Source organism: Esox lucius, chromosome 1 (genome assembly GCF_011004845.1).
Source record: "Esox lucius isolate fEsoLuc1 chromosome 1, fEsoLuc1.pri, whole genome shotgun sequence".
Lineage (NCBI taxonomy): Eukaryota > Metazoa > Chordata > Actinopteri > Esociformes > Esocidae > Esox > Esox lucius.
The window spans coordinates 41,482,280-41,508,145 of NC_047569.1; the positions used below are offsets into that span (position 1 = coordinate 41,482,280).

The window sequence follows — 25,866 nt, forward strand, 5'->3', positions numbered from 1 at the left end:
CTGATCGGGGGGGCAGACAGGAAGGCAGAGAAACATGGGAAGTGATCTATACTGGAGGGAGGGAGGGGGAGGGAGGGGGAGGGAGGGGGAGGGAGGGAGACAGAGGGAGGGAGGGGGACGGAGGGGGGGAGGGAGGGGGACAGAGGGAGGGAGGGGGACGGAGGGGGGGAGACAGAGGGAGGGAGGGAGACAGAGGGAGGGAGGGGGACGGAGGGAGGGAGACAGAGGGAGGGAGGGAGGGGGACAGAGGGAGGGAGGGAGGGAGACAGAGGGACGGAGGGGTGAGACAGAGGGAGGGAGGGGGACGGAGGGAGGGAGGGGGACGGAGGGAGGGAGACAGAGGGAGGGAGGGAGGGGGACGGAGGGAGGGAGGGAGACGGAGGGAGGGAGGGGGACGGAGGGAGGGAGGGGGACGGAGGGAGGGAGGGAGACAGAGGGAGGGAGGGAGACAGAGGGAGGGAGGGGGACAGAGGGAGGGAGGGAGACAGAGGGAGGGAGGGGGACAGAGGGAGGGAGGGGGACAGAGGGAGGGAGGGGGACAGAGGGAGGGAGGGAGGGAGGGCTGCTAGGTCACATCAACCCAGCGGAAGGCAGAATGAAATTTAAGCAAACTAACTGACCCTCCCACAGATGAAACAAATTCACAGCACATACACACACCATAAGCACAAACATGAGCACCCACACGCACAAACATGCACATTCACACACATACACACCGGACTCTATACTAGTGATGGGAAGTTAAACTCTTTTTATTGACTCGGATCATTTCGAGTCATTCAGTAAACAGTTGGAATCTTTTGAGTCATTTCACTCTTTGATTCCAGACATGCCACTTTTACTGTAAATCCGACAGCTAAGCTGGAGGTTCTAAACAGCATGGTTATAGTTAAGAAGACAGTGCAGGGTTAAGAAGGCAGTGCAGGGTTAAGAAGACAGTGCAGGGTTAAGAACACAGTGCAGGGTTAAGAACACAGTGCAGGGTTAAGAAGACAGTGCAGGGTTAAGAAGACAGTGCAGGGTTAAGAACGCAGGGCAGGGTTAAGAAGACAGTGCAGGGTTAAGAAGACAGTGCAGGGTTAAGAAGACAGTGTAGGGTTAAGAACGCAGTGCAGGGTTAACAACGCAGTGCAGGGTTAAGAAGACAGTGCAGGGTTAAGAAGACAGTGCAGGGTTAAGAAGACAGTGCAGGGTTAAGAAGACAGTGTAGGGTTAAGAACGCAGTGCAGGGTTAAGAAGACAGTGCAGGGTTAAGAAGACAGTGCAGGGTTAAGAAGACAGTGCAGGGTTAAGAAGACAGTGCAGGGTTAAGAAAAGACAGTGCAGGGTTAAGAAAAGATAGTGCAGGGTTAAGAAGACAGTGCAGGGTTAAGAAGACAGTGCAGGGTTAAGAAGACAGTGCAGGGTTAAGAAGACAGTGCAGGGTTAAGAAGACAGTGCAGGGTTAAGAAAAGACAGTGCAGGGTTAAGAAAAGACAGTGCAGGGTTAAGAAGACAGTGCAGGGTTAAGAAGACAGTGCAGGGTTAAGAAGACAGTGCAGGGTTAAGAACGCAGTGCAGGGTTAAGAACGCAGTGCAGGGTTAAGAACGCAGTGCAGGGTTAAGAAGGCAGTGCAGGGTTAAGAAGACAGTGCAGGGTTAAGAAGACAGTGCAGGGTTAAGAAGACAGTGCAGGGTTAAGAAGGCAGTGCAGGGTTAAGAAGACAGTGCAGGGTTAAGAACACAGTGCAGGGATAAGAAGACAGTGCAGGGATAAGAAGACAGTGCAGGGTTAAGAAGACAGTGCAGGGTTAAGAAAAGACAGTGCAGGGTTAAGAAAAGACAGTGCAGGGTTAAGAAGGCAGTGCAGGGTTAAGAACACAGTGCAGGGTTAAGAAGACAGTGCAGGGTTAAGAAGACAGTGCAGGGTTAAGAAGACAGTGTAGGGTTAAGAAGACAGTGTAGGGTTAAGAAGACAGTGCAGGGTTAAGAAGACAGTGCAGGGTTAAGAAGACAGTGCAGGGTTAAGAAGACAGTGCAGGGTTAAGAAGACAGTGTAGGGTTAAGAAAAGACAGTGCAGGGTTAAGAAAAGACAGTGCAGGGTTAAGAAGACAGTGCAGGGTTAAGAAGACAGTGCAGGGTTAAGAAAAGACAGTGCAGGGTTAAGAAAAGACAGTGCAGGGTTAAGAAGACAGTGCAGGGTTAAGAAAAGACAGTGCAGGGTTAAGAAAAGACAGTGCAGGGTTAAGAAAAGACAGTGCAGGGTTAAGAAGACAGTGCAGGGTTAAGAAAAGACAGTGCAGGGTTAAGAACACAGTGCAGGGTTAAGAAAAGACAGTGCAGGGTTAAGAAGACAGTGCAGGGTTAAGAAAAGACAGTGCAGGGTTAAGAAAAGACAGTGCAGGGTTAAGAAGACAGTGCAGGGTTAAGAAAAGACAGTGCAGGGTTAAGAAGCAGCGGAACCCGCCACATTCCAGGTTCAGAAGGGAGTTAAGAAAACAAGGCCCTGTTACATATTGTATTCAGAATCAAGTTCATCATATGTCACAAAACAGGACAGTGTTTGTAAAATGTGTGCGTGTACGTCTGTGTGCACGTGTGTCTGTGTGCATGTGTGTCTGTGTGCGTGTATGTCTGTGTGTATGTGCGTATGTGTGTATGTGCGTCTGTGTGCATGTGTGTCTGTGTGCATGTGTGTCTGTGTGCACGTGTGTCTGTGTGCACGTGTGTCTGTGTGCACGTGTGTCTGTGTGCATGTGTGTCTGTGTATGTGGGTGTGTGTGTATGTGTGTCTGTGTGCATGTGTGTCTGTGTGCACGTGTGTCTGTGTGCATGTGTGTCTGTGTGCATGTGTGTGTGGGTGTGTGTGCATGTGTGTGTCTGTGTGTCTGTGCATGTGTGTGTCTGTGTGTCTGTGTGCATGTGTGTCTGTGTGCATGTGTGTCTGTGTGCACGTGTGTCTGTGTGCATGTGTGTCTGTGTGCATGTGTGTGTGGGTGTGTGTGCATGTGTGTCTGTGTGTCTGTGTGCATGTGTGTCTGTGTGCATGTGTGTGTGTGTCTGTGTGCGTGTATGTCTGTGTGCATGTGTGTCTGTGTGCATGTGTGTCTGTGCATGTGTGTGTCTGTGTGCATGTGTGTCTGTGTGCATGTGTGTCTGTGTGCATGTGTGTGTGTGTGTATGTGTGTCTGTGTGCGTGTATGTCTGTGTGCACGTGCGTCTGTGTGCATGTGTGTCTGTGTGCATGTGTGTCTGTGTGCTTGTGTGTGTGTGCATGTGTGTGTGTGCATGTGTGTGTTTGTGTGGCTTCAGAGTAGCATTCTATACATTACATTGACCCAGGTCGCTGGTATCCATTGCTAGAGGACTCCATCTTGTCTAGTCTGTGATGGATGACTAGTTTAGGAGGAAGGGATGGGATGTCTACAGACTTCAAACTCTCCTTCCCATCCTTCTGTTGGTCTTGGTGGTCTTTATAGTCTTTGTGGTCATCGGCCAGGAAAGACAGACTCTGGACTGAACCAGACAGACTCCTCCCACCTTTGGGGAAAGAAATGTAAATGTAAATATGAAGAAAATAGGAGGTAACTAATTATGTAGCAGAGAAAAGGCCTTATCAGGATAACTATTTAATGGAAATATGATTGGTCATCGACTCATCTGTAGAGGAGGCGAAAGAGGAGGAGGAGGAGGAGAAAGAGAAGGAGTGGAAACTGGAGACTGTTATGGGGAAGATAAAAAGCTTCGAAGACACCAAGTAATTGGAGTGAATATAAATAGTCTCAGTTTGGTATTTCCTTTTAAGAACAGGAAATAATAACTATGATCTCATGAAACGCGATGCGCCAAAGGAGAATGTTTTAGAGCAGTTCTAGGGCACAACGCATCACTTATGTTTCTAAATACAACCGCTGAGAGGCTGTATTATATTATAAACTGGCTATGCAATTAGAGCAGCAAAACGTAATGATATAGCGTCTCTTATTAACTGGGTGGTTTCAATACTGAATTCAGATAGCTGTGGTATATGAGATTGTATACCATGGGTATGACATCACGTCACTTCTTATAGCTCTAGTTATGTTGGCAACCAGCTTAAAAGCACAAGAACACATCTCGGGTGTTGGTGATATATTGACAATATAACATGGCTAAGTGTTGTGACCAGGGACTCCACAGCGCGTCTTAGCATGGGCCACAAACCACACCCCATCGTGCCTTATAGCAGTGGCTCTTTTTCAGTTACTGTACCCCCAAAAAGAATTTGCACTGCTTGGAGTACCCCTGAAGTACCCCCTCATGTTCATTTCACTGTTAAGTCTATGGTGTCATGAGTGTTTTCAAGTACCCCCTGTGGAAAGGCCAAGTACCCCCAGGGGTCCTAGTACCCCTGGTTGGGAACCACTGCCTTATAGCCTGAATATGCCACAGCTATCAGCCAATCAAGATTCAAAATTCCAAGCACCCAGTTTAAAATTACACTTAAGTTATTTAGCAGATGGTCTTATCAAAGACCTATTAGTGATTATTAGTGAGTGCTTACATTAGATCCTTTCACTATCTTCACAGGGGTCTGCCAGGGATTGAACCCACAACCCTGGCATTACAAGAGCGGTGGTCATTCCAAGTGAGCAACACCGGACCCAACTCACCTTCAGGTATATACAGTGATCTCAGGGAGGGGGCAGCGGACCTGGTCAGGGGGTTTAACTCAGCTGCAGGTGTTGGCCGGGGGCCGGTCCGGGAGTGGGGGGCTTTTTTGGGACCGACGGGTCCTGTGGAGGTTTGAGTGGTGGGACTGGCTGGGACCACACCAAGAGCATCTCCCACTGACTCTCCATCTGTCCTCCCTGCCTCGTCCCTGGAGCTGGACTCTGGACTGCTGAGGCATTGAGGAACCCCCGCCTTCCCCAGACCGTTAGAGGAGACCTGGGAGGGCGAGCGACTGAGACCCAGAGCAGGCCCTTGTCCCATCCCCAGCCACTGACTGGAACCCTGCCCCAACCCCAGCCACTGGCCAGGGGGAAACGAGGCCTTGCCTTTGGGCTGGTGTTGGGAGGTGGAGACGGTGGTCTTGGAGGAGCTGTTCTGCTCCGAGGAATGGGAAGACAAAGACTCCATACTTCCCATGGGCGTGCTTCCTGGACTGCTGCTGAAGGTGTCACCTGTACAAGGACCAGAGAAAATCCAACAAATCCATATTAACATCTGTTGCTGTCATCTGTCCTCTACTAAGACCAGAGAACACACCTGTCCTCTACTAGAACCAGAGAACACACCTGTCCTCTACTAAGACCAGATATCACACCTGTCCTCTACTAGAACCAGAGAACACACCTGTCCTCTACTAGGACCAGAGAACACACCTGTCCTCTACTAGAACCAGAGAACACATCTGTCCTCTACTTGGACCAGAGAACACACCTGTCCTCTACTAGGACCAGAGAACACTCCTGTCCTCTACTAGGACCAGAGAACACTCCTGTCCTCTACTAGGACCAGAGAACACTCCTGTCCTCTACTAGGACCAGAGAACACTCCTGTCCTCTACTAGGACCAGAGAACACTCCTGTCCTCTACTAGGACCAGAGAACACTCCTGTCCTCGACAAAGACCAGTGAAGTCTCCCACTCTGTGGGAACAGTGACAGTCAGAGCTATGGGACTCACTGTCAGCGTCAGCCAGGCACAGCGTGGGGGTGTAGATGCTGCGAGGCTTCCTGGGGCCTGTGGACAAACAGATGGCCCGGCTCCTACGGCACCCAGGTCGGGTCTGGGGCTGGGGAAGGGGTATGTTAGGGTCAGGCGCCTGGTGGAAGATCTGAAGGGGACAGAGTAGGTAGTGTTTATTAACTGGACTTTACAGTCTTAGAACAGTATTATGGTCTAAATACCAAATTTCAAGATTTAAAACATCTTTCTAAACATCACAACATTAACAGTTATTAAAGATCAATTTGCCTTGTCAAAGTTCTCGATTAGGATCTCAACCACAATGTTCTGAAACTTGATGTTCATCATGGCTGCCACTGTCTCTTCCTGTGACCTCATTAACGTGGGGCCGAAGATCACGCCCAGGTTGGATACAGTCATTAGGTTGAACTGGCTGTGAGTGGAAACGCTGTGAAATTATATGAATTGATATAAATTAAACTCACCAGGTTGTTAGATCAAATCTCCCAGCCTGCTATGTAACAAATATGCTGTCTTGACTTGTTTAACCAATAGGTAAGTAAACAGACATACGTGACGAGGTGTTTAATCAGTAGTTCCATCATTTCCTTATTCCTCTCAGGAAGTTTGTGAACCAATGCATGGACTGCCCGAACCCTGTAGTTCTGGTCATCAGACTCTGTGGAAGAACGAGAGAGAATTCACCATTCTGACACTCTGCCGGTCCCCAAATCTCTCCCTGACCCCCCACCTTGATCTTAAGGGTTTAGACAGGTATCAGCAGTGATAATATCATATATATGTAAATATAAAACATATATTGAAATATACTGCATATGTAATATATGTATATGTACTGAATATTTAATGTCCAATGACGTATGACTTAGTACACAACAGTAGGGAACAGCTGGCTGAAATTTCACTGTTGCCTTTCTTTTCCATAAGAAACTCACCGAAGTCTAGGTCATTTACTGACAGCCCTGATAAGGTCTAGGTAACTAACTGATGGCCATGATGAGGTCTAGGTAACTAACTGACAGCCATGATGAGGTCTAGGTAACTAACTGACAGCCATGATGAGGTCTAGGTAACTAACTGACAGCCATGATGAGGTCTAGGTAACTAACTGACAGCCATGATGAGGTCTAGGTAACTAACTGATGGCCATGATGAGGTCTAGGTAACTAACTGACAGCCATGATGAGGTCTAGGTAACTAACTGACAGCCATGATGAGGTCTAGGTAACTAACTGACAGCCATGATGAGGTCTAGGTAACTAACTGACAGCCATGATGAGGTCTAGGTAACTAACTGACAGCCATGATGAGGTCTAGGTAACTAACTGACAGCCATGATGAGGTCTAGGTAACTTACTGATGGCCATGATGAGGTCTAGGTAACTTACTGATGGCCATGATGAGGTCTAGGTAACTTGCTGAAGGCCATGATGAGGTCTAGGTAACTAACTGATGGCCATGATGAGGTCTAGGTAACTAACTGACAGCCATGATGAGGTCTAGGTAACTAACTGATGGCCATGAGGTGGTCTAGGTAACTAACTGATGGCCATGAGGTGGTCTAGGTTACTTACTGACGGTCATGATGAGGTCTAGGTAACTTACTGACAGCCATGATGAGGTCTAGGTAACTTACTGACAGCCATGATGAGGTCTAGGTAACTAACTGATGGCCATGAGGTGGTCTAGGTAACTAACTGATGGCCATGAGGTGGTCTAGGTTACTTACTGACGGCCATGATGAGGTCTAGGTAACTAACTGATGGCCATGAGGTGGTCTAGGTTACTTACTGACGGCCATGATGAGGTCTAGGTAACTAACTGATGGCCATGATGAGGTCTAGGTAACTAACTGATGGCCATGATGAGGTCTAGGTAACTTACTGACAGCCATGATGAGGTCTAGGTAACTAACTGATGGCCATGAGGTGGTCTAGGTTACTTGCTGACGGCCATGATGAGGTCTAGGTAACTTACTGACAGCCATGATGAGGTCTAGGTAACTAACTGATGGCCATGAGGTGGTCTAGGTTACTTACTGACGGCCATGATGAAGTCTTTGTGCAGTTTGAACGTTGTCAGAGGCTCAGAGAGACACCTGGTGGATGAAAAGAGACAACGGTGTTAGGAAGAATAGAGAGGGAGCCAGAGAAGACAAGAAACCCTTGTTATGTCCCTCTACAGAAACCCTTGTTATGTCCCTCTACAGAAACCCTTGTTATGTCCCTTCTCAAAGCCACTTCCCATCACGGATGTAAAAGCACAGGACCAGTCTCATTGAATGTGAGGAGTATCCACCACCATTAAAACCCATGTGACAAAGTCTGCATTGTACAAGAGTACAATGGAGATAAGAGTGAAAAAGTGGGACCCAGTCTCTGTGACATGGCTCTGTTCATTTAAAGGGATGAGAACAGCACACACACACACACACACACACACACAATTAAGGGTCTATAATGATGATCCAATCCACCGGGGAGATGAAGAGCTGGCAGGATGACATGGCCTCAGGGGATTCACCAGGCCTTTAAATCTTTCAGGGAGTACACTGAATATCTGTGTGTGTGTGTGTGTGTGTGTGTGTGTGTGCGTGTGTGTGTACCTCAGGTAGTTCTTCAGGCCACTGGTGATGGTCTTGTTGTCCCAGGTTTCTGGGTCCAGATCCATATCAACTGGAGCCTTGGTTGCTATGGGAACACAAAAACAGAACACCATTTTTATTTTGGGGGAACACAAAAAATACCCACTAGTGTCACAAATACTGCTTCTCCAGTAGAAATACACAGATGCATGTAATGTCAATGGTAGCTTGTGCAACTTATGCACAGAAACACATTATTTCCACGGTCCTAAAAGTGTCATGACAAAACTATTGTACATTCTGAAGCAAAAATAAATGTGGATGCCACAGTCTGTTTTCTTTTGTTCCAGCTACCCTTTAAGACATGCAGGTCTGTTGATTCATTTGTAGAGATGCTAACAGCAGAGTGCTACTCCTCTTTCCTGTTGACACTACACTGCTGAGCCATCCATATTCTGTAGTGTTCCCTGTTCAGTTCATCATTGTGTCTGTTTATATTCGCTATCCTAAGTTTGTGTCTTTATCTTTCATTTGCCTGTTCTCAGACAGGTGTAAACACCTTCCTGAAGTGAGGCTAGCACCCAGCTGGGATCATTTGACTGGAGTTCACCTTTAAAACCTCACCTGTTTACTTATGGATATCACAGACTCATTAATTTAGTGTTTTTTCGTTTCTGGGCAATAACATTTCAAAATGGTGTCACTTTTGCAAGTGAATTCTGAAAAGCTACTTAGCAAATCCAGATTTTCAAAAGACATACAGTCAGACAGACAGACACACTTACCAAAGACAGTAGTCATCAGCTTCTGGACCTTTGAGTTAACTCCTCCAGTTCTGTACAGACCCAACGTACTGATCCCTAATGGAGTAAATATACGTGCACACACACAGACATGCATGTGAGAAATGCAAAGGGTTCCCAGCTTAAACCAGCACTTTCTTTAACACACTTCAAGTGTGCATCATTTGGTTTTTAACAGGGCTCGTCTGCTTTTACAAGATTGCCAAGCGTTTTTCACCCTGACACTGGTTTCCAGAACATTCCAGATTGTATTGCACTAGCAACAAAATTTCACTCATTTCAGTCTGTAATGCCCATTTGATGTGGTTATCATGACTAAAAAATAAACTTCTACACATTCATTATTGCACCATGCAACCAATTATCAATTACAAATATGTCTTTCTTATGTTGCCGGCTTCATTGATCTTTGCGAACGTAAAACTAACAGCAGTTGGAAAAAGAGTAGGCTACTGAGCTGGAAGCCAGAGTATTCAGTGGTTGGTATGAACTCCGCAGCCAGTCATTCAAATGAACAAAACAATCGTCTAATTGTACAATAAAACTAAACGACTCAGTCATTTTCAAGTGTTTTTTACTTAGGCAAAGGCTCTGTGCTTGTTTTCATCTGTGTTCATCATGACATCAGTAATCAACTAACTATATTCATTATATAGTCTGTGTTCAGTTAGTGCCTTTATTGTGTTCTATTGTTCTCTGTGAATGTACACAGACTTAAATTGGAGAACTGAGCTGGAAGACTGGGTGTGAAGCAGGTGATCATGTTTAGAAATCCGCTGCCAAATGTACGATTGAACAATAATTGAACTGGTAACTACAAAAAAGTCCCAAGTCACTATAAAGATTTATTCAAAAAGAATGAATTGTTCGCAAACTGCACATCACAGGTCTGTACACATAGGAGACACACATTTACTAAATGGAGTTGCTCTACAGTTTCATTTGATATTATTTCTTGTTATATGAGGTGCTGCAGGTAGTGTTAGAGTGTTGGACCAGTACCCAGACATACTGTCACAGACATCCAGTACCCAGACATACTGTCACAGACATCCAGTACCTAGACATACTGTCACAGACATCCAGTACCTAGACATACTGTTACAGACATCCAGTACCCAGACATACTGTTACAGACATCCAGTACCTAGACATACTGTCACAGACATCCAGTACCCAGACATACTGTCACAGACATCCAGTTCCCAGACATACTGTCACAGACATCCAGTACCTAGACATACTGTCACAGACATCCAGTACCTAGACATACTGTCACAGACATCCAGTACCCAGACATACTGTCACAGACATCCAGTACCCAGACATACTGTCACAGACATCCAGTACCTAGACATACTGTCACAGACATCCAGTACCTAGACATACTGTCACAGACATCCAGTACCCAGACATACTGTCACAGACATCCAGTTCCCAGACATACTGTCACAGACATCCAGTTCCCAGACATACTGTCACAGACATCCAGTTCCCAGACATACTGTCACAGACATCCAGTTCCCAGACATACTGTCACAGACATCCAGTTCCCAGACATACTGTCACAGACATCCAGTACCCAGACATACTGTCACAGACATCCAGTTCCCAGACATACTGTCACAGACATCCAGTACCCAGACATACTGTCACAGACATCCAGTACCCAGACATACTGTCACAGACATCCAGTACCCAGACATACTGTCACAGACATCCAGTACCCAGACATACTGTCACAGACATCCAGTACCCAGACATACTGTCACAGACATCCAGTTCCCAGACATACTGTCACAGACATCCAGTTCCCAGACATACTGTCACAGACATCCAGTTCCCAGACATACTGTCACAGACATCCAGTACCCAGACATACTGTCACAGACATCCAGTTCCCAGACATACTGTCACAGACATCCAGTACCCAGACATACTGTCACAGACATCCAGTACCTAGACATACTGTCACAGACATCCAGTACCTAGACATACTGTCACAGACATCCAGTACCCAGACATACTGTCACAGACATCCAGTACCCAGACATACTGTCACAGACATCCAGTACCCAGACATACTGTCACAGACATCCAGTACCTAGACATACTGTCACAGACATCCAGTTCCCAGACATACTGTTACAGACATCCAGTACCTAGACATACTGTCACAGACATCCAGTACCTAGACATACTGTCACAGACATCCAGTTCCCAGACATACTGTCACAGACATCCAGTTCCCAGACATACTGTCACAGACATCCAGTTCCCAGACATACTGTCACAGACATCCAGTACCCAGACATACTGTCACAGACATCCAGTACCCAGACATACTGTCACAGACATCCAGTTCCCAGACATACTGTCACAGACATCCAGTACCTAGACATACTGTCACAGACATCCAGTGTGGAAGCAGTGGATGAAACCCAGAGAAGAGGAAATGGTTGCCAAGCTGACTTACCTCGCGCCTCCACCAAGTCAATACATTTCCTGACAAAATTAAACCCTGCCTCGTTTAGGTATGCTGTAACACAAAGGAAACACAGTAATTAAACTCAGTAGCAGTTGCAATGAACAGATCTAGTTGAACTGGCTTTGAGGTCCAGATTTCTTACCACATCTTTAGAGGGAGGTCGAGATGTGTTAATGAATAGGAGTGTGTGGCTACAGCCAGCAACAAGCAACAACAGACAGCAGCAGACAATAACAACAACAGACAACAGCAGACAGCAACAACAACAGACAGAAACAAACAACAACAACAGATAGCATAAGACAATAACAACAGACAACAACATACAGCAACAACACACAACAATAGACAGCATAAGACAATAACAACAACAGACAGCAACAGCAGGAAGCATTAGACAATAACAGCAACAGACCGAAACCAACAAAAACAACAGACAGCAACAGACAACATAAGACAAAACCACAACATGCATCCACAACAAACAGCATAAGACAACTTCAACAACTGACAGCATCACACTAAAATAAACAACAACAACAATAGAACAACCACTCACAATGAAAAGGGTTCAAGGGTCAGCGTTAGATAAAGCATCTGTCATTATAAAATATATTTTGTAGTTTTATTTTGAGTAAAATACTTACTCTCCTCTTTTTTGCTCAAAATGGCTGGAAGGTTGTAGATCTGGAAAAAAAAAACATTGAATCCATTGTGGTGAAGTGGATCTCACAGAAAACACCATCTCAGGGAGCCACTGAACCCCTGGAGGGTCAAGAATCTACTATGCTTTTCAAATAAGACCTAGACAATCAGGTAAGGGGAGTTCCTAACTAATCAATGCTGTTATTGGATCAACAAGTAGAAGGGAGGAGGGAAAAGCCACTCCAAACAAAACCCTACAAGATTAAAGCCTGACACACCCGGCCTATGGTAGTTGTTTTAAACAACCAGAGGGGGGCGACAAAGACAAGTATATGTGTCACTACTAGGGCACTAGAGAACAAAACAGCCTTAAAGCCTCTGAGACAAGATACAAATAGTTAGAGGACAGAGAGAGAGAAATGGAGATGAAGAGAAGAGTAAGGAATAAAAAGAAAATGATTTGAAAGAAAATAAAGAAAGATGGGAAAGGAACTGAGAACTGGTTCCGTGTAGCTCAGTTGGTAGAGTTTGGCTCAAGCAAAGCCAAAGTAAGTGAGTTTGATTTCCCCAGGGGACCAAGTTGGAGAGATATGCCCTCACTACTGTTAGTCGCCCTGGAAAAGCTAAATGATCAGCTAAACTACTAAAAAGTTAACGTAAAATGTTTTCAAGTAACTTACCTGGTTACATAATGGTTAAAACAAGGAGAGAAGGAAACACGAGAGAGAAGAAGAATGGGTATGTGGAGGGGAGAGATTCCTCACCGGTTCTTTGCCATCCATAGCCTCCAGCCACAGTCTTCTGTTGGACTCAGATAGAGCCTGGAGAGTCACAATGCCGTGTCTGGAACAGGATCACATGTCAGTAACATCCCAACACAGAGCGCCTGGAAGGCTGTTCTCCAAACTGAACACTGTTGCCTTCTCAGGGCACTCTGTTGGTATTGGCCGGGTGAGAAGGGAACAGGGCACCGGTTGGAACGCCTCCCAATGTCACCATGGGGTCATGTTTACAGGCCAGAGCCCCATCATATTCATGTAATCATTACCGGGACTAAGAATGGCAGGGCTGTGAAGTGGAAAGTCTCTGTCTTACAGTGACGCGTGGTCTTATCGGAATTGTCGTCCATGATTGTTTATGTCCCCATTCTAAATCAGACAGATTGATGCAGTGCTTGATTTGAGATTGGTCATTTTTCAACCCAGCATGCAGAGTGAATTGTCTGGTCTCTGTAAGGCCAGGAGGATGTAAAGAGCCTACCCCTGTGTGAGTCTGATATCTGATTATACAGTCCCTCAGAAATTGTACTTCAGATGAGACACATTCGAATGCCACAGCATCGAATTAACCTTTAACCTGTTGGTGGAAGTGGCTTTCTCAAAACAGTAACACTTACTCTTTTTGTACCAAATGTGCTCTGACTGGTATTTTCCAGTTTTGTGCTTATTCCACAACTGACATATGCCTATAAGTACGTTTCAAATATTCTGAACACTATTTTAATGATTCGCCGTACACCATTTATAAGGCATTTAATAAACATTTGTACAACATTTATACCATTGCTCACTGTTTAATTAACATTACTCTGGCATGTGTTAATGTCAGTAAGATAGTTATTTTGATAAGGGTATATATTAAGGCTTTCGAAGTTAAGTTAATGCATGCGCATAATAAAAAATGCTTACTGCCGTGAATTTAATTTTTGTCCAGGTTTACACATTTGTCCATGTTAGGCGTCAGAGCCTTACCTTGTTGGAGCTTGACTTGAGTGGATTCTGTTTGAAAGACAGTACTAGTACTAACTGTTTCTGCAACAGTGTACGGGCATCTTTATTGGCGATTGACTTGTCTGGAGTGCTTCAAAGATCATTTTTTTCAATATAGCACCGTCGAGTAGGCATTCATGTTGTGTTTACTCACCACTACTCTATTTATCCTGTCTACAAGCGTGTTACTCAGCAGGACACCCATTAGTATAATGGATGCGCTGTTCCAAGTTGCAGGAAATTGGAGTATCTCTCCTGGCGTCTGGCAACACCAATCCACAGAAATCCACCTGCTAACAACTTGCTTGTAGTGTGGTAAGTTGACTTATTAAATGTTATTGCTAGCCTAAGCTAAGCATTAATGTTGTTGCCAGTTGCATTTCCAACAAAATTAATTTTAACAGAGGAATTACCAAACAACTTCCGTCTTTTGCATAAATTACAAATCTCTCTGATTAATGTTACTGGATTAACATCTCTAGCCACTTTGACAACCTAATGTCTTTGCCTATTATTCAAATCGGCTACCTTATGCATTTGGTTAAATTCAATGGACAATACCTTGAAAAGCTTCGTTGTGATTCAGTGTTGGATCAAATGCCTGCACAACCTGCAGCTCCAGATAAGAGAGGCTGACATGTGTTTTATAAACGAGTCTAAAGTAGCAGTTAAGGTACTTGGTGCATTAACAAGAGAACAATGACAAGAGATGTTAGGACTATGGTGTGACTGGCAACCTTTTAGATCTACATGGACTACAAATACATGGTGCAAGTAGTTCTGGGAATTTGAGGAGGCATTTAAAAGGCATGGCCTGTGACACCCTGGTTTGATAAAAAATACAGCACCTGCACTTAATTAATCCCAAGTCAAGCACTGTCCATAGTTCACATAAAACACAGTAGGTATTTTACATAACACACAGCTTTTTAAACAAAACATTGTTCATTTAGGAACAAATGTAAACATATTCCAAATGTTTTATTAATCACTACATATTAACTACTTAAGAATATGTAACTAATTAAAACGTAATTTAGTTTAATTGTTTGACAGCAAAATATTTATATACAACATGAAATGTATATATGTGCTGTACATAATTTTTTTTAACATGTACTGCTGGAATGACAACCAAATAAACTGGTCAGTTCAAAACATTAATAGAGTATTTTTCTCAAGCATGAACACATTAGGGGCAGGAAAAATACTTCAGAAATCATTAGTAAAAAGATGCGTCTGACGATTAATACATGGCTAACACACACTTAAATGGCTTATAAATGGTTTAACACGTACACTTAAAGTAAACCAAAACAGATGTATCTCTTCATGCAGAGCCTTACATGGCTGCTAACATGAGTGAATCTCCACCAGCTACAGTTAGCGCTGGCTCCCATTGTGATGTTGCTATTAAACGTAAAGGCTGATTCCACTGTGAAGGCAGGCAACACAGACAGCCTGTTTAATGCAATGAGGATGAAAGGCTGAGCTGGAGAAGAAAACATGGGATCCATTTTAAGACCAACTAAACTGCAAGCCTCATGTCCACAACCTGGGGTTAGGATTACAGACGTACAGCCTCCCACCCCTGATAGAAAAGTATGTCGAAAATACGTAAGTGATGTCTCAACAGCAATAAGGCCAATGCCATTATACTCCAGGGTGAGGGGTGAGGCTTGAGCCTGACGATGTCCTAAAATATACGTCTGACCATGAGGTCCCATGTCGCTTGAGGGGTTAGAACAAGCACACTGTGGCATCAGATGTTTCAGGTGATGAATGAGTTACCAGTCAGTAAAACAGGAGTTATTGTCCATGCTTAGTTCAGAGGTGAAGACAGCTGCACTACTTTGTGGTACTACGTGATTAAAAGTGAGGTAGCAAGGGATTTGACTCAAAGAAACAAAACAGCGTGGTCAACATGCATTAAAGGGATTTCTCAGTTTTTAGCTAGTCAGACTTACTTTTAGCAGGCAAATAAATCTAAAAAATTGAACTTTGATCAAAACATCTGTCTGGATGAGGTCTAATATGCAAAAACTAACTAAGGCCCTAACAGCATTCACCTACAATCTAGACAATAACTGGTTCCATATAACTTTATAGATATTTATAGTGTTCTATTATTTTATTTTTTTATTGATTTTCTTATGTTTTCAAAACTACCCACAATGCACAACTGTTAGCGTCATTAAGAGGAGCCACTCAACAAAAAGACCCACTGAGAAAAGTATGCTTGAACTGGCTTGAACTGAACTGGCAATTGCCTCTGTGCAGTTGTGTTTGCCTAATCCTGCCTTCGTGCTGTGGTGTTTGCCTCATGCTGCCTCTGTGCTGTGGTGTTGCCTCATCCTGCCTCTGTGCTGTGGTGTTTGCCTCATCCTGCCTCTGTGCTGTGGTGTTTGCCTCATCCTGCCTCTGTGCTGTGGTGTTTGCCTCATCCTGCCTCTGTGCTGTGGTGTTTGCATAATCCTGCCTCTGTGGTGTGGTGTTTGCCTCATCCTGCCTCTGTGCTGTGGTGTTTGCCTCATCCTGCCTCTGTGCTGTGGTGTTTGCATAATCCTGCCTCTGTGCTGTGTTGTTTGCCTCATCCTGCCTCTGTGCTGTGGTGTTTGCCTCATCCTGCCTCTGTGCTGTGGTGTTTCCCTCATCCTGCCTCTGTGCTGCGGTGTTTGCATAATCCTGCCTCTGTGCTGTGGTGTTTCCCTCATCCTGCCTCTGTGCTGTGGTGTTTGCCTCATCCTGCCTCTGTGCTGTGGTGTTTGCCTCATCCTGCCTCTGTGATGTGGTGTTTGCCTAAACCTGCCTCTGTACAATGGATTTCCTGACAATATGACTGGAATAGCCATACCTTACTTTGGATTTGGCATTTACCCACGTTGGACAGGTTAGCCAAATAGCTTCCTTTGCTGCCGGCAGCAGAGCTCATGGGAGGGTAGAATAAGAGTAAGGAGTTTCTGTCACTGATTGGCAAGGAGTTTTGAAAAGCTACCCCAGTATGCTACATGCCTACTCAACCTCGAAGTCTTTAACACAAAACAAAATTGATTTGGAATATCGAACAAGTTACCAGGCTGGATGAATGCAACAATGTCTCTGTCACTAATAAATACATTATTGTAGAAATCTCCACAATTCATCAGAAACATATTACACTCACCTAAAGGATTATTAGGAACACCTGTTCAATTTCTCATTAATGCAATTATCTAATCAACCAATCACATGGCAGTTGCTTCAATGCATTTAGGGGTGTGGTCCTGGTCAAGACAATCTCCTGAACTCCAAACTGAATGTCTGAATGGAAAAGAAAGGTGATTTAATCAGTATTTCACAATCTGCTCAGTTACTGGGATTTTCACGCACAACCATTTCTAGGGTTTACAAAGAATGGTGTGAAAAGGGAAACACATCCAGTATGCAGCAGTCCTGTGGGCGAAAATGCCTTGTTGATGCTAGATGGGCCGACTGATTCAAGCTGATAGAAGAGCAACTTTGACTGAAATAACCACTCGTTACAACCGAGGTATGCAGCAAAGCATTTGTGAAGCCACAACACGCACACGTACAAATAGGAAAAAGAGGCTACAATTTGCACGAGCTCACCAAAATTGGACAGTTGAAGATTGGAAGAATGTTGCCTGGTCTGATGAGTCTCGATTTCTGTTAAGACATTCAGATGGTAGAGTCGGAATTTGGCGTAAACAGAATAAGAACATGGATCCATCATGCCTTGTTACCACTGTGCAGGCTGGTGGTGGTGGTGAAATGGTGTGGGGGATGATTTCTTGGCACACTTTAGGCCCCTTAGTGCCAATTGGGCATCGTTTAAATGTCACGGCCTACCTGAGCATTGTTTCTGACCATGTCCATCCCTTTATGACCACCATGTACCCATCCTCTGATGGCTACTTCCAGTAGGATAATGCACCATGTCACAAAGCTCGAATCATTTCAAATTGGTTTCTTGAACATGACAATGAGTTCACTGTACAGAAATGGCCCCCACAGTCACCAGATCTCAACCCAATAGAGCATCTTTGGGATGTGGTGGAACGGGAGCTTCGTGCCCTGGATGTGCATCCCACAAATCTCCATCAACTGCAAGATGCTATCCTATCAATAAGGGCCAAAATTTCTAAAGAATGTTTTCAGCACCTTATTGAATCAATGCCACGTAGAATTAAGGCAGTTCTGAAGGCGAAAGGGGGTCAAACACAGTATTAGTATGGTGTTCCTAATAATCCTTTAGGTGAGTGTATATTATATGGTTTAACATAACCCAGTGTTGTACTAACACCTGTTTCAGTGGATATACCCCAATCAGCCATAACATTATGACCACTGACAGGTGAAGTGAATAACACTGATAATCTCGTTATCATGGCACCTGTCAGTGGGTGGGACAAATTAGGCAGCAAGTGAACATACTGTCCTCAAAGTTGATGTGTTAAAAGCAGGAAATATGGGCAAGTGTAAGGATCTGAGTGACTTTGACAAGGGCCAAATTGTGATGGCTAGACGACTGGGTCAGAGCATCTCCAAAACTGCAGCCCTTGTGAGTTGTTCCCGGTCTGCAGTGGTCAGTACCTTTCAAAAGTGGTCCAATGGAGGAAAAGTGGTGAACCGGCGACAGGGTCATGGGCGGCCAAGGCTCACTGATGCATGTGGGGAGTGAAGGCTGGCCCGTGTGTTCCGATCCAACAGATGAGCTACTGTAGCTCAAATTGTAGGTGTCAGAACACACAGTACATCGCAATTTTTTCATATGGGGCTGTGTAGGGTGCACCATTCAGGGTGCCCATCCTGACCCCTGTCCATTGCTGAAAGTGCCTACAATGGGCATATTTGCATCAGAACTGGACCACGGAGCAATGGAAGAAGGTGGCCTGGTCTGATGAATCACGTTTCCTTTTACATCACGTGGATGGCCAGGTGCGTGTGTGTCACTTTCCTGGAAAGCACATGGTACCAGGATGCACTATGGGAAGAAGGCAGGCCAGAGGCAGTGTGATGCTACGGGCAATGTTCTGCTGGGAAACCATGGGTCCTGCCATTCATGTGGATGTTACTTTGACACGTACCACCTACCTAAGCATTGTTGCAGACCATGTGCACCCTTTCATGGCAATGGTATTCCCTGATGGCATTGGCCTCTTTCGGCAGGATAATGCGCCCTGCCACAATGCAAAAATGGTTCAGGAAAGGTTTGAGGAACACGACAACGTGTTGGCTTGGCCTCCAAATTCCCCAGATCTTAATCCAATCGAGCATCTGTGGGATGTGCTTGACAAAAAGGTCTGATCCATAGAGGCCCCACCTCGCAACTTACAGGGCTGTTTTGGTGGCAAAAGGGGGACCTATACAACATTAGGCAGGTGGTCATAATGTTATGGATGATGTATGCACCCACTCTGAACAGTGTTCATTTAATTCAATTCAATAATTTGCTGTGTATATTTCACATTGCAGGGAAAAAGCTGACGATGTGACACTCATTAATTTGACCGTGTGACTTCGAGAATCATCTGAATTCTGATCTGAATTTCTGTAATGAAACGTAAAATTTTTCCTTGCATATTTTTGCGGCAGGATGACAGGTTAAATTTGCTCAAATTACATCTGAATCTGTTGTCCCCACTGCCCTGTCCTTCAAACAGTCGGAGTGAATCACTGCCCTGTCCTTCAAACAGTCTGAGTGAATCACTGCCCTGTCCTTCAAACAGTCTGAGTGAATCACTGCCCTGTCCTTCAAACAGTCCTAGTAAATCACTGCCCTCCCATGTCCTTCAAACAGTCCTAGTGAATCACTGCCCTCCCATGTCCTTCAAACAGTCCTAGTGAATCACTGCCCTCCCATGTCCTTCAAACAGTCCTAGTGAATCACTGCCCTCCCATGTCCTTCAAACAGTCTGAGTGAATCACTGCCCTTCCATGTCCTTCAAACAGTCCTAGTAAATCACTGCCCTCCCATGTCCTTCAAACAGTCCTAGTGAATCACTGCCCTCCCATGTCCTTCAAACAGTCCTAGTGAATCACTGCCCTCCCATGTCCTTCAAACAGTCCTAGTGAATCACTGCCCTCCCATGTCCTTCAAACAGTCCTAGTGAATCACTGCCCTCCCATGTCCTTCAAACAGTCCTAGTGAATCACTACCCTCCCATGTCCTTCAAACAGTCCTAGTGAATCACTGCCCTCCCATGTCCTTCAAACAGTCCTAGTGAATCACTGCCCTCCCATGTCCTTCAAACAGTCCTAGTGAATCACTGCCCTCCCATGTCCTTCAAACAGTCCTAGTGAATCACTGCCCTCCCATGTCCTTCAAACAGTCCTAGTGAATCACTACCCTCCCATGTCCTTCAAACAGTCCTAGTGAATCACTGCCCTCCCATGTCCTTCAAACAGTCCTAGTGAATCACTGCCCTCCCATGTCCTTCAAACAGTCCTAGTGAATCACTGCCCTTCCATGTCCTTCAAACAGTCCTAGTGAATCACTGCCCTTCCATGTCCTTCAAACAGTCCTAATGTACCAAGGATGTATGAAACATAGAGAGTAGAGGGCTCTGAAATAAAATCTGAAACAATATCTGAAAAGTGAAAAATTTGAAACACATTGATTTCAATTCGTTATTCCCAAAATCTGTCAATTATTAGAATAATGCTCAGAGTGATAAATTGTTCAAAAGGAAAACATGATTGATGACGTCTGATTTTGTGGGCTAAAAGGAGATAGAACACCAATGTATTTTATGGAAAGTTGTGAGTTTTGAGATAATCAGTGAGTGAATGAAGGGAAAGGACTATCAGCCTTCCAGACATGCATCATCATGCAGACTTCTAAGGGAGGGAAGGAACAGCAACATTACAGTAACAAGTCACATACCGCACTTTACAGAACTTTAACTGAAGCGGTCTGAAAAGAGTTCCATGACAGAAGTCAGTTCTACATTGACATGAGAACACAGAGAGAGAGAGAGAGAGAGAGATAGAGAGAGGGAGGGAGAAAGAGAGAGAGAATGGGAGAAATGGGTACAATGATAGAAAATACTAAAATCTCTTTATAAAGGAGACCAGCACTTACATTGAGTTAGGAGACGCTGTCAAGAGCATGCAAGACACAAACAGATGCACAAACAGAGCTGAAAACGTCTGAACACATCTACAAAAAAATGCCTGTAGCAGCTAATAACACTGCAAAAAGGGTTAAACAGGGAGTTTTAAATTACTAATCAAAAGCAGTTTTCTACAGCTGGCGCCTGTCTTTTCAAAACCCCATAACAGTGCAATTAGTTTCCAGTGTCTACAGCAGGCCAACTGATAACAGTTATCCCTAGAATGACTACTGGGTCATAGCTGTAATCATATATATTAATAATGAATACCTCAATTAACATTATAACCACAGCCTCTTAATTTCCTCCTATCCACGTACCTATGACCGTTATAATTAAACAGCCCTGTTCATTGTAATATACTTCATAATTTTTAAAGTGCCTTCTGAAAGTGTTCAGATAAATAAAAAAAAGAATGGTCAATCTCTACAAAAAAACACAATGACAAAGCGATTTAAGAAACTATCTGGGCCAATTTATATAAAAAAAAAAAGGTTAAATATCTCCTGACTCGTTTTATTCAGGCCTTTTTCAGACATGCCTTCAGCAGTGATCACAGCGTCGACTCATCTTAGGAATGCCTCCACCAATTCTGTTCACCTGAATTTGGGCAGTTTCTCCTATATTTCCTTGTAGATCCTCTCAAGTTACAGATTGGATTGGATTGGAAGTGTTGGTGAACTGGTTTCCAAACAGATGTTTAATGTGGTCCTGAAGACACTCCAGCATTTTCTTGGCTGTGTGCTTTGGGTCACTGTCATTCTGAAAGATGAGTCTTCGCCCCAGTTGGAAGATCTGTGTGCTCTGGATCAGGTATTCCACCAGTCTCCCAGTCCCTGCAGCAGAGGAGCACTCCCATAGAATGATGCTCCAACCACCATGCTTCGCTGTAAGGATGGTATTACCCACCGTGCTTTGCTGAAAGGGTGGTATTACCCACCATGCTTCGCTGAAAGGGTGGTATTACCCACCATGCTTCACTGTAAGGATAGTATTGGCCAGGTGTCAGGGTTGGTGTAGTGGTTGAGAGGAAGGAACCAGGCGCAGGCAGAGTGGCAGTCGATGTTTGTGAATTTAATTAAAATAACACTGACCACTTCAACACTGGCTATGCAGCAAAAACTCACCACAGACGAACGCAAACGGCGACATGGAACAATGACCTACAAATGAGGGGAGGAGAGGAGCAACATTTAAACACATACTGATGACTTAATTGGGACCTGGTGTGAGTGACAATTGGAGACCAGACAAATGAAGGAGTCCGGGGTGAGTTCATAAACTGGGAAAAGCGGGAGATGACGGAGCTGTCTGTCACCTCACCGTCCCAGTACCCCCCCCCCCCCTCCAAAGCCCCGGCTTCCAGACGGAGCCTAAAACACACCCGCATGGGAGGGCGGGAGAAAAACAGGCAGGGGAAGAGAGGGCGCTGCGGGGGGGCTCCACCACTGGCAGTGAGACCAGGTACGGCGGGTCATGGAAACCCCACCAGTCCTCACACCTGCCGACGTCCAGGAGGGCTTTTTAAGGCCCCACTTGAGGCGTTGCCCAACGCCTTGGAGCTGGCACCGGGCACACCTGGGGCACCTCGATCACCCCCCACGTGAGCGGCAGCAAGCGCTCGTCAATGAGCAGTACTTGGTTTTCGACAGATGTTGCTCTTGGTATTCAGGCCCAATAGTTGATTTCAGTCTCATCAGACAGACAATATTTCTCCTCATACTCTCAGAGTCCCTGTTTGGCAAACTTCACGTGTCATGTCATATACCTTTAACATAGCAGTGGCATCCATCTAGCCATTCTAACATAGAGGCCAGATTTTGTAGCAGAAACTCCCGTCTTGCCTGTTTACTTAGTTTGATCAGACAGCCAGCACTAGGAAGAGTCTTGGTGGTTCCAAATTGTGAAAAAAGATTCCTTAATGATGGAGCCCACTGTGATCCTGGGAACTTTCAATAATGGAACCCACTGTGATCCTGGGAACTTTCAATAATGGAGCCCACTGTGATCCTGGGAACTTTCAATAATGGAGCCCACTGTGATCCTGGACACCTTCAATGATGGAGCCCACTGTGATCCTGGGAACTTTCAATAATGGAGCCCACTGTGATCCTGGGAACTTTCAATAATGGAGCCCACTGTGATCCTGGGAACTTTCAATGATGGAGCCCACTGTGATCCTGGACACCTTCAATGATGGAGCCCACTGTGATCCTGGACACCTTCAATGATGGAGCCCACTGTGATCCTGGACACCTTCAATGATGGAGCCCACTGTGATCCTGGACACCTTCAATGATGGAGCCCACTGTGATCCTGGACACCTTCAATGATGAAGCCCACTGTGATCCTGGGAACTTTCAATGATGGAGCCCACTGTGATCCTGGACACCTTCAATGATGGAGCCCACTGTGATCCTGGACACCTTCAATGATGGAGCCCACTGTGATCCTGGACACCTTCAATGATGGAGCCCACTGTGATCCTGGGAACTTTCAATGATGGAGCCCACTGTGATCCTGGACACCTTCAATGATGAAGCCCACTGTGATCCTGGGAACTTTCAATAATGGAGCCCACTGTGATCCTGGACACCTTCAATAATGGAGCCCACTGTGATCCTGGACACCTTCAATGATGGAGCCCACTGTGATCCTGGACACCTTCAATGATGGAGCCCACTGTGATCCTGGACACCTTCAATGATGGAGCCCACTGTGCTCTTGAGAATTTTTAATAACCTTCCTCAGATCCATGCCTCAACACAATGCATATATGCTCAGTATGTAGGTTATTAGCAGTGTCATGGCCAAGAGAATACTTAGGTACAGAATATTAAAGTTTTTTTATTTTAAAATAATTGGCACAAATTTCAAATAATGTGTTTTTCCATTGTAGTTTTACGGTGAGGGAAACTATTTGAAATGATTTGATCCCCTGCTGATTTTGTAAGTTTGCCCACTGACAAAGAAATGATCAGTCTATAATTTGATCAGAAAAACACCCCCAAAGCATAATGTTTCCACCTCCATGTTTGACGGTGGGGATGGTGTTCTTGGGGTCATATGTAGCATTCCTCCGCCTCCAAACACGGCAAGTGGAGTTGATGACAAAGAGCTCGATTTTGGTCTGATATGACCACAACACTTTCACCCAGTTCTCCGCTGAATCATTCAGATGTTCAGAGGAGAGTTTGGCAAACTTCAGACGGGCCTGTATATGTGCTTTCTTGAGCAGGGGGACCTTGCGGTCGCTGCAGGATTTCAGTCCTTCACGGCATAGTGTGTTACCAATTGTTTTCTTGGTGACTATGGTCCCAGCTGCCTTGAGATCGCTGACAAAATCCTCCTGTGTAGTTCTGGGCTGATTCCTTCATTATTCTCATGATCATTGTAACTCCACGAAGTGAGATCTTGCATGGAGCCCCAGACTGAGGGAGATTGACAGTTATTTTCTGTTTCTTCCATTTGTGAATAATTGCACCAACTGTTGTCACCTTCTCACCAAGCTGCTTGGCGATGGTCTTGTAGCCTATTCCAGCCTTGTGTAGGTCTACAATCTTGTCCCTTACATCCTTGGACATCTCTTTGGTCTTGGCCATGGTGGAAAGTTTGGAATCTGATTGATTGATTGCTTCTGTGGACAGGTGTCTTTTATACAGGTGACAACCTGAGATTAGGAGGACTCCCTTTAGGAGTGTGTATAAAAGACACCTGGGAGATAGAAATTTATAAAATGTTTGACATGAGTTTTTTATTTTTTATTCTGTCTCTCACCGTTCAAATAAACCTACCATAACATTATAGACTGATCATTTCTTTGTCAGTGGGCAAACATACAAAATCAGCAGGGGATCAAAGAAAATGTCCTCACTGTAGTGCATGGTGTACAGAATGATGGCAAGACAATAAATTAAATCAATTATGAATTCAGTCTTAGCAAAAAATAATTTGAAGAAAGTGAAGGTGTCTGAATACTTTCAGAAGGTACTGTAGATTTCTTCCAGGCAGTTCTGTAACATTCATGTTTTATTCTACATACTGCAGGCAGTTCTGTTATGTTCATGTTTTCATTCAATAGAAGTATAATACTGTTGTGTTGATGATTTTAATCTAGATGGGTTGTTCTGTTTGTTCATGTTTTCTATGTTCTATGTTCTATGTTCATGTTTTCAATCTACAGCTCCGGAAAAAATGAAGAGACCACTGCACCTTTTTCTTTCCTTTCCAAAAAGGTTGAAAAGGAAATTTTTGAGTGAGGAATTTGTTCCGGAACTGTAGATAGGTAGTGTGGTTAAGGTTATGTTAATGACCTAAATAAGGCAGGCTTGAGTTACATATACTGTGTAGACACAGAGGGAGCATCTCAATTTCATGCTAAATCAAAGTATGCAATATTATTTTCATACTGATTGATACATTTTCATTTAGATTAAAGTAAATAGATTGCAAGTGTACATTTATAACCTTTTAAACTTTTGTATGCAGAATTCCTGTAGTATGATTAAAATTCAACATCTGCACATGCATAAGTTGGGTTGGCCGAAGCACAGACTGATCTGGGGTCAGTGGGGTAAATATGGGCATGTTAACCTAATAATATAATTCACACAAATAAGGAAAACAGACCTCTCCACCACCTCGATGTCAAAGCAAAAGCGTTTGTCGATGGAATCGGTCTTCCTCCGGATGCAGGACTTCAGCTTGAACATCTCAGTAGGATTCACCACAAGACCATTCTAGAAAACAATGGTGGAAATGGGAGGGGCTTATTGTTGCTTGTGAA

General features: G+C 44.7%; 1 protein-coding gene across 6 annotated transcripts in view; it reads right to left on the reverse strand.

The window, feature by feature from the left end:
* Positions 1 to 25,866, reverse strand: part of LOC105029560 (rho GTPase-activating protein 42) — a 131,275-nt gene that overhangs the window by 8,174 nt on the left and 97,235 nt on the right. For 2 of the 6 annotated variants that reach the window (XM_029119011.2, XM_034291394.1), the window contains exons 10-22: positions 25,710 to 25,819; positions 20,852 to 20,911; positions 12,961 to 13,039; positions 12,199 to 12,238; positions 11,540 to 11,602; positions 9,046 to 9,120; positions 8,282 to 8,366; positions 7,716 to 7,774; positions 6,229 to 6,334; positions 5,944 to 6,103; positions 5,653 to 5,803; positions 4,636 to 5,160; positions 3,316 to 3,523 (exon numbers count right to left, since the gene is read on the reverse strand). In XM_029119011.2, coding sequence (XP_028974844.1) covers positions 3,316 to 3,523; positions 4,636 to 5,160; positions 5,653 to 5,803; positions 5,944 to 6,103; positions 6,229 to 6,334; positions 7,716 to 7,774; positions 8,282 to 8,366; positions 9,046 to 9,120; positions 11,540 to 11,602; positions 12,199 to 12,238; positions 12,961 to 13,039; positions 20,852 to 20,911; positions 25,710 to 25,819 — 1,721 coding nt within the window. The remainder of the gene's footprint in view (positions 1 to 3,315; positions 3,524 to 4,635; positions 5,161 to 5,652; positions 5,804 to 5,943; positions 6,104 to 6,228; positions 6,335 to 7,715; positions 7,775 to 8,281; positions 8,367 to 9,045; positions 9,121 to 11,539; positions 11,603 to 12,198; positions 12,239 to 12,960; positions 13,040 to 20,851; positions 20,912 to 25,709; positions 25,820 to 25,866) is intronic. The other 4 variants (XM_029119016.2, XM_029119017.2, XM_029119021.2 and 1 more) reach the window with 4 other exon arrangements.